Genomic DNA, 9700 nt, shown 5'->3' with positions numbered 1-9700 from the left:
AACCTAAACTCGACACCTTTGATTTCTAGACACTATTTATATGGAGCCATGCATGGTTGATTAAAAATGCAATTGTCATACATGTCTATTCATGAGGATCCATACACGGTTGATTAAAAAATGCAGCATGCATGTCACAGATCCACATCTAGTAGGATGTTAAATCGTACGGCATGGACCATAGGTTCGGCTGAACCATGGTCCTGTATCACGTCTCTCTGGAGTATTGTCTTCCTCAGACAACCTGAGTTGGCTGCTGGTTTATGTGACTAATTATACTCGAGCTAGTTTGCCTCGTTTGACTAGATACCGTTGACTATTGGCCCATTCACTTGTGTATTCTGCTCTCCTTTCTGAAATTAAATTAGTAGCCAGTGGTGTACAAACTTCTACAACAGGTTAAATTTGCAGATCAAACTGATTTCAGAGGAACTTGCATACGTCAGGGATGATTCAGAATATAAAGACGAACCTTCATGCAGACATGATGGCTAATTAAGCTGATCAGACTGAACACTTGCCATCTACTACTAAACAATTCAGAGTCTCAGTACTTTAGGCCATCAGGTTTCATGTTCCCTGCAGCAAAGGAAGGCCCACTATCAGGAAAAATACAGAGCCTCCACATGCACAGACCACCAGCGTCTAGCTAACATTTGACCCTGGAAGTTAACTAATCATCAATCAATCACACTGTCATTAGGCAGCAGACAAGAAGATATATAGTAGTAGAAACAGCCACAAGATTCTCTCTCTCTCTCTCTCCCCCCCTTGTTTCAAGCGGATCAAGATCCTCTGGTCAATCCCTAGAAGCCAGCGCTTTGCATTCGTGAAGCACTTGCCTTTGGACTCATCAATGCAAGCCACATAACGCCTTTACACATCAATAAATTAATTAACAACGCTGTAAACTAGTAGTAACTGATTTGCCATGCATGAGATGCAGATTCAGAGTCTGCCTGTGCAAAATTTCAGGGTTCAGAGATCTGTCCAGGCAGGAAGTATGCTGAAGCATCTAGCTCTTCCCCCCAAAGCATCAGGGTGATCTTGCCATGCGATGTGGGAACCGCGTGTATTAGTTTATCCAGGGTGAGATTACAAGTTACATTTACCTTGGCATACACTTGTAGCCAAATCAGGCAGAAATTGTGCAGATCATGTGTCACTGGACAGAAGAATCAACTGGTGGAATCTTAGTTTAGTAGTAACTTGTCGATTTAACGGTTGAACTCTTCATACTCAAAGCCCTAGCCTTTACTTTGGATCTAAAACAGTAGTAAAAATAATATAAAAAATTAAAAAAATGGAACCAAGGATATCTTTATCTGTCCTTTGAATTCCTGTCTAGGGTCCTACTTAGTTCTCCCTATCCTTCTGCTTGGTCTCATGCATCTTCAGGTCTTCAGGACAGCCCACAAGCATGTTCAGTTGCCATTTTCTCTCTAGAATTCTACTTCTCCCTACCCGAAGATTTGCAGCCTTGGTTCTTCAAGATTATGAATCTATATCCCAAGGAGAACGTAGTAGAGTATCGTGATCGGGAGCGCCACGAGCATTCCAAAAATAACCCTGAAATTTCAGAATCATACATGCAAAATTTAGTAAAAGAAAACAGGTTCAGTTTTACTCAGATATATATTAGCAAAAGATTGAGAATATAATGGCTAACTTACGCTGTGCTAAGTATTTGAGGATGGCAATTGTACTCCTTGGCGAACACAAATGGAACAATTCCTTGTGGAAGTGCTGCCTGTTGAACAATCACATATTCAAAATTAAGATCATCGTCTCAATAGATTCCACATTTATCAGACCCACTATTGTGTGCAAATTTAATTGGGTATGACTTTGGAGTTAAATTTAGATTTATGGTATAGTTTCTGTCCAAACCTGGACAATGGCAACATGTAGGAGCACTCCCCGGAGCCCGACGGCGATTGAGGTCGCGGCGATCACCGCCGGCCCAGTCAAGAACCTCACTGCCATTGCAAATGTGGCGACAGACTTCCCGCAAGAGATGATCTTTGGTTGCAGAGCCATGAAGAGACCTGGATCAATTGCATAGGTTACCGTTAGCATTTCTTGGAGCAAATGAGAAAGAGAAAGGCACATAATCTGTTATGAATAGACAACAAAATGTCAACGCTGTAGTACCTAAGCTGAACATAGCCATCCCTAGCCCTGCATCAGACAGGATGGATATGGACCCCTTGATTATTGTAGGCATCTGAATGTTCCACCTGAAATATTTTGAAGAGAAAGTTTGGATAATCAACATATATTACTAGCCAAGTAGCGTTTGCATTGAACCATCAATGTGATTAGAGACCCAAAGCTGTAGATGCATGTGCCCCTCTCTCCTAGAAATGCCCTCTGCTTCCTCTGAAGTTTCCTCCAGATGTGAAATAAATAGGGCAATGATATGGATGCTGCAGATATCGTCTGTACGTACAGTGTACACGCGATGTGTCGTGCACCAGCCGTAGATGAGAGTACATAGTTGCATTGTTAGTTTGTTACTGGTCATCATGTCATGTGTGCAACCGATCTGGAACTCTATGGATGCAGACAAGCACGGCATCCGCATGCAGCTGATTTTCTAGATTTGCTCTGCTGCTACAGGGCTCCAGGCCAGGTCTTGCATAAGACCTGCATCTGCAGCTGCACCATGCATGTGCCGGCCGGCGGACCAGATCCAAGACCGACGTGATTATCATGTGCTCTCACATGCATCCATGGGACAATAATAAGCAATCTATCATTAGTGTATAGTTAATGGAGACAGAGCAATGTCAATCTAGACTCGAATCCAGTTTAGCAAACTAACTAACTTGATTTTTGTACGCAAGCACTAATTCTGAGTTCTGATGCATGCATGCATGAGTTGACGAGTGAATTGATGGACGGATGCAGTTTGTCACAGAGTGATGGGATTGTGATTGTACCTGAAGGAGACGAGTGACCAGACGAGGCCGATGAGGCTGGAGTAGGTGTTGGGGTTGCGGATGAGCTTGCGCCACACCATGATGAGGATGAGCCGGGTCATCACGCTCGCCGGCGGCATCGGGTGCGCCGCCTCCTCCAGCCCGGGCACGTCGGCGCCCTTCTTCCGCGGGGCCACGTAGGGGGACCCCGACACCGGGAACTTGGCGCCCAGCCCCGTCGCCGGGCTCTTCATCATGCCGTCCTCGATCTCCACCTCCACCGCGCCGCTGCTGGCGTCCTTCTTCATCACCGGCGTCACGCTGCCGCTCACGCCTGAAGGCCGACGCGTACACAGAATAGTGCACAGTGTGTCATGGAGTGATGCATGGTGGCAACCTTGATCTGGACGGAGGAATCACGTGTTTGTAACGTACCTCTGGGTGTGGCGCCGTCTCGTGGCGTGGCTGCCGCCGGCGGTGCGGCGGCGAAGTCGGTGGACGCGGCGTGGTTGACGGCGTTGCGGAGGTTGGCCTCCGACACGGGCGACGCGCTGGAGCTCCACACGAACATGTGCAGCTCCTTGTTCGAGTTTGAGTTGGAACCCCCAAGCTCCTTCTTCCTGTTGCACATTATTATCCCAAGGAATCCACAAGTCAACTCCAGATTCATCCAACACAAGATCCAAACAAGAACTGAAGACAATTATTCATGTTCATATGGTTGCATTTGAGTGTTGTTGGTGACACGTACCGTGGCGCCGGCATCATCATCCCGGGGTTGGGCGCGGGGTAGGGCGCAGCCGCCTCGCCGCCCTTGAACTTGTTGGCCACCTGCTCGTCGAGCCCCTGCCCGCGCGCACCACCACCTCCGGCGACGGGGGGCTGGCCCTTGGGACTAGCCAGCTTGCTCCCGTTGAACATGGAGTAGAAGTCGGACTGGTTGAAGCTGGACTGCCTCGGCGTGGGCTCCCGCGACGTCTGCAGCGAGTAGATCTCCACGCCCGTGAGGTTGGACGCGCGCGGCGTCATGGCGTTGGACGCGCCACGGTAGATCCCGGAGCGCCCGGCGCCGTGGCCGCCCGTGGTGGACCCCGACGCGGACCGGCGGATGACAACGTGGACGCGGCCGTCGCGGCCGACCTCGGCGTCGGCGTGCAGCGCCTCGCGCCCGTTGAGCGAGACGACGTCGGAGTCGACGCGGAAGGAGGCGATGCTGGCGCCGACGTCGGGCGGGAACTGCTCGGAGATGAGCGCCTTGGCGCCGCGGTACTCGAAGAGGAAGAGCATGAGCGTGTACCAGATGACGCTCTGCAGCACCACGATCTGCACCATGAGCGACCCCGAGAAGTCGCCGTACATGGCGCGCAGCAGCGGGATGCCCATCACCAGCGTGTTGGGCAGCGTCGCCAGGGAGAAGAGCGTGATGGTCCAGTCCAGCGACGAGGCTTCGCCGGCCTCCGTGCCGCCGCGGCACCGGTAGCGGGAGAGCACGTTGTGCCACACGGCGAGGGCGGCGAGGATGACGAGCTTCTGCAGCGAGTCGGCGGCCAGGAAGCGGTAGTCCATGGCGTAGGGGTCGTTGGTGGAGATGAAGTGGAAGGAGAGGAGCGGCACCGCGAAGACGGCGACGAAGCGGTTGATGCCCGAGCACTGGTCCGGCGTGAAGATGCCCCACCACCGCACCGACCCGTACGCCATGAACATGGCCACGTACAGCGGCACCACCGCCGCCAGCACGTCGTAGATGTCCTTCCCGGTGATCATCGCGACGAGCTAGCTAGCTAGATCCCAACGGTTCCTCGTGGGATCTCGTCTCTGCTGCTGGGGATCGATCCAGGTGACCTTAAGAGTGTGGGAAGAGAAGTAGAAGGGTGGCTATATAGGAGAAGATCGTTGAAATGGTTGTTAATTTAATTTAAGTAAGTGGTACGTACCCTACACTGGGCTTAGATTATGCTAAGCATGGTGCATGTGTGCGGGGAAAGATTCCAAGCTAGGGGACAAGGCACGTACACTTGCACGCATTCAATCAATTGGTTTTTGTTTAGCGAATTTCATTTTGTTCTGGCGGTGATCAAATGTATAAACACTTCTACTACTAGCTAGGTTGTGTAGGAGACATGAAGACTAGCTAGGCTTCCTGGGCAAAACCCTAGCCGCCGCCCATCGTGTACCCCTCTCATCGCCGCCAGGGTGCGGCAGCGGGGAGGTCCTGAACTCTTGACCAGAGCGCCTACTACGGAGGCGCTAGGGGGTAGTTGTGCGACGACGAAGATGGTCGCTCGAGCGGCGGTCTACGTCAAGCAGTGTGCGACGGTGGTGTTGTTGAATCCAGTGGCACTCTTCATCGGTGGCCCGACATGACTAGACCACCAGAGAAGAGCGCGCCAATTCATGGCTCTGGACGGCAGTGAGCTCGACATCAGACCCAAAATTGTAGTACATCAGCAAGGGTGTTATTTTTCAGGATTTCTTTAGGGTCTTGGTGTTTGGTTTGAGGTGGCGAGATGAAGGTGTTGCCCCAAGGTAGGAATAATGTTCTTCCCGCCCTATTCCTGTTTTGTTGGTGTGCTTTGCGCTAGCAGAGGGCATGTGGAGCCGTGTCTCCGGCGGGTCTTCCAGTATCGGGTTAGTTTAGGTTTCTAGTGGATCCACCTAGATTTGGCCGGTTTTCGTGGCCTTTAGACTTACTACAGACCCTTATCGGTGTTTTGTTTTCTCAGGGGCGACAATTTGTTTGCAGATCATGGCCGCTGACAACTCTGGGTCAGCATTGATGACTACCAGGTCACTACTTCTATAAGCTCTTGAGTTTTAAAAAGTTTTCTCTACCAAGGGGCAGGCCCAGAGGCGGCCTCGAGCTATGCTCACGGCGCGCCACCGGTGGATACGCGAGGAAAAAGACTTCGGCATCCGCAAGATTTTGGACGTAATCTTTTTTCTGTAAGGGTGTGTTTGTAAGGACATGTGATATTCTCACCGCTACTTTGAGATTCATGTTTTTTTCTTGCCAAAATTTGTCTTGTTTCAGAGAGTTACCTAACGTTTCACTGTGGTCATCCTCTTGTTTGAAAGCCCAAAAAAGATAAGAGGGCGCTTATTTCAGACTGAATTTACCGATATACAATGAAACATTTTGATACATGTTGAAACAAGGAAATAGAAACTAGTGATGTCCAGGGGACAAGGTGCGTACGCTTGCACGCATCGGATTGGTTTTGGTTTCTTGCGGTGATCAAGTGTAAACACCAGCTACTAGGCTACTAGCTGGTTGGAGCCAAGCAGCTGCATGTGGGTGTGTGTGTGGATCAAGTGATGGATCTGATGGATGCCGGAGACAAGACTGAAGCCTCTAGATACCACTTGCCAGAGTAGACATGGCATGGACTCGGCACATAACGTAGCAAGGTAGCTAGATGTCCAGATACGACATTACGAGCGTACTACGTGCTTTGGATGCATTGCATGAATTTGCCAGGAACGTAGGCCCCGTGAGCCGGCCAAGTCGTGTAGATTGTAGAGTCACGCAACCTTCGAAAAGTCTAGGGGCCGTGCATGATTGCCCGCGTCTGTTTAGCCGAGTCGGGAAAAGGCGTGGCTTGGTTTGGTTGCTCTCGTTTGTGGGAGTCTGCACGAGTGACCGAGGACACAATAATGCAGCCTGGTGATCCATGTGGTTGAGAGCAGATTTTGCATATCTGCTCATCAGATATCTCCCTGGTCCCGGAGAAACGGACGAAGCTGAAATTTTTTGTTTCGATTTGGTATAAGAGCATTTACACCGGGACTTGGTAAATCCGACCTCTTAAACACGTGCGGACGCGTCCGCGGACAGTGACCGCTCACGCCTTAAATATTTGATTCTACAACCAGATACCTTGAATTAGAAACCTCAAATTCATATTATTACATGCAACATAAACCGATCCTTAAGCGGAGCCCGTCCGGCTCCGTCGTGCCCATGTCCGACTGCCGGCTGCGCTCCCCATAGTGTTGGTTCGGTCGCCAGCAAGGTAGAGTAGGGCATGGGACATGAGATGGCTCACACGACTCAAGGCATCGCCGTCTACCATGCCCTACTCTTTCTCATTGGAGCCCGGGGCCCGGAATCCCGACGATGCCGGTGGACGTCGAATCGATGATGGATATGCCATGTAGAGCCGGCGACAACCACCACGACGTGGTTACGGCGCCCGGACTGGTACACAATACAGGGCGCCGAAGAATGCGACTCTGCCTCGCCGACGTCCACCGGCGCGTCCCGCACTCGCTACCTCACACAGCGAACACACCGCACCATGTTTGCATCAGACGACCCTCATGGTGTGTCCATGGTCTTGATACATCCCAAACGTATCTACTTTTTCAAACACGTTTGCTCTTATTTTGGACTCTAGTTTGCTCGAACTCTACTCGTTTACAGCCCTACAAGAGAAATATCAGAAATATAAAGTACAGTTGCTAAAAAAATACAGTATAAAGTACAGATACCGCGAATTAACTCCCAGGAGATATGCCCCCTTCGAAAGTAACCCGCAGAAAATCCCCGACATGTTGTGTCGTTCACGAGGTAGAGACTGGTACAGAGAGTATACTTCCTCCTCTCCTCTTCTAGGTTCATGTGCTCAGACACAACGGCCACAAGAACCTTTTGAGCAAGGTACTCAATGTAAGCGTACTCAAAGCGATCACATCTTCCTGACGGTGATTAGTTTACTAACGTGTGGTCATGGCCATTTTTGACTAGTACCAAACACCACACGACTTCAAGCTGCTTATACTAAATAGTGTTCACTTGATGCTCTTGCATGCCGTTAGAGGTGGAGCAGCTGGTTTTGCAGCCATGGCGTTGACATGAAACGCAGGGCAGAGGGTGCGAATCCACACACCACTGGATGGGATCCCGGCTTGAGTTGACCCACCAACAACCGTAGCAAGCACGAGAGGTGTGTCCGGTCAGACCGTCGGACCAACGATAACTTTTTTCCACTTCCACACTGGCTGGGCTTATAGCTTGAGCCAGCCAAGTAATTAAGTTGAGGTGTCATGTGGTTAGCATATTTAACCGCGGCATGCCGGGTGCACGTCGGGCAAGGCAGGCCCTCGGGGGCAGGCCGTGTCGTTGCCGCGGCAGACACCCGCATGCAGGCGGTCACCGCCGCCGACGAACACGGCCGCCGTTCGGACAGTCTGCGTGCGTATGCATGGACTACGTACACGAAGTCGTCGTGAAGAAGAACGGCAAGTGGTCCGTACGTGCGGTGTAACGTTGGGGTTGTCTGGGTGGGGCTGGCGGAATCTTTGATTCCACGCGGCTTTCACCAGTCGATTTGAGTAATCGGTATCAATAAAAAAAACTAACCCTAAAAAAAGATAGAAAAAAAGAAGTTCATGTGTGCCTTCCACGCTCCACCCCACTCCACAGAGATAGAGATGATGTTATTAGAAGCTTTCGGGTATTTTAAGCTTTTTTACAGTAGCATTTTAATTACTCCTATATGTAAGTCGCTTGAAAATTGATTTTGGGTTGGTCATTTTTTTTTGTATTAATTTCTGCTTTGAGATTCCTGTTATCCCTTTTTTTCTGGTCTGTTATGTTAGTTGTTTTGGCGGGTTTCCCATTAAGCATGCAAGGCGCACTAGATACATAATGCCTCATCCAAACGGATGATTGTCATTGATAAGACGGGTTCGTGGTATGTTGATACTAAGCCGCTTCCCCTGTAGTTGTTAGCTTGCTCCTTCCCCCTCCCTCGCTACTTAAAAATTGGCCTGCCAAAGTAGCACAGGCTTCCCCTTCCGGTTTTGGAAAGGTTCTAGAAGCTTCCCATGCCGGTTTCTCATTTTTGAAAAAGTTTTTCACTTTCTTTACTTTTCTATATTTTCTTTTTCCTTTGTTCTTTCTATGTTCGTTCTTTTCCTTTTATTTTTCCTTTCCTTTCTATTTTGTTTTTATTTACTTTATCATATTTTCAAATTGTATTTCAATCATGAACATTTTATCGATTCATGAAGACTTTTTTATTTGTGAATATTTTTCTGAAACCATGAAAAAAAATTAATCGCAAACATTCTTCTAAAAATTTGTGGTATTTTTAAAAATCATTAATATGTTTTACAAATTTGTGAACATTTTCTCAAATCATGAACATTTTACAGAATTTGCAAATATTTTTTACAAATTCGTGAGCATTATTCTGAAATTTTAACATTTTTTATATTTGTGAACTTTTCTACATGTCAGGAATAATTATTTAAATCGTGAAAAAATATTCAAAATCACGTACATTTTTCTGAGTTCATGAAAATGTTTACAAATTCGCGAACAGTTTCAGAAATTCGTGTTCCACATTTTTTTAATTTGGAAACATTCTTATGAAATTTATGATAATTTTTTAAGTTCGCAACCATTTTTCAAATTAATGAATATTTGTAAATTTGGGGGTTTTTGAATTGACGAAGATTTTTTTCAATCACAAACAATTTGAATTTGTGAATGTTTTCCAAATTGGAGAAAAACAATTTGAACTCCCAGACATTTTTTAAATTTTGACAACCTAAACATTTTTTAATGAAGCAAGAAAAACAAAAATATAAAAAAAGAACGAAAGGATGAAAAACTGGGACCCTGACCCCACACGGGCCGGCCCAAAAGGATACACTATGATGCGCCCACGCGCGTCCTATGCACTAAATACGAGCTCCCTTGTTTTGAGCTGAGTTTTTTGGGGTAACCACATAATTGGGATGGGCAATTTCTTAATAACAAACTTTTT

General features: G+C 48.1%; 1 protein-coding gene across 1 annotated transcript; it reads right to left on the bottom strand.

The window, feature by feature from the left end:
- Positions 1–1036: 1036 nt before the first annotated feature.
- LOC119338311 (auxin efflux carrier component 2) lies at positions 1037–4828 on the bottom strand. The gene is made up of 7 exons (XM_037610604.1): positions 3676–4828; positions 3360–3544; positions 2946–3258; positions 2155–2240; positions 1891–2048; positions 1674–1750; positions 1037–1569 (listed from the first exon to the last, which is right to left on the bottom strand). The coding sequence occupies exons 1-7, from the start codon at positions 4686–4688 to the stop codon at positions 1503–1505; spliced, it is 1899 nt and encodes a 632-aa protein (XP_037466501.1). The 5' UTR covers positions 4689–4828; the 3' UTR covers positions 1037–1502.
- Between the last annotated feature and the right edge of the window lie 4872 nt (positions 4829–9700).

The sequence above is a fragment of the Triticum dicoccoides genome, chromosome 7B (genome assembly GCF_002162155.2).
Source record: "Triticum dicoccoides isolate Atlit2015 ecotype Zavitan chromosome 7B, WEW_v2.0, whole genome shotgun sequence".
In the NCBI taxonomy this organism is placed as follows: domain Eukaryota; kingdom Viridiplantae; phylum Streptophyta; class Magnoliopsida; order Poales; family Poaceae; genus Triticum; species Triticum dicoccoides.
This window is presented reverse-complemented; position numbering and strand designations above follow the sequence as displayed.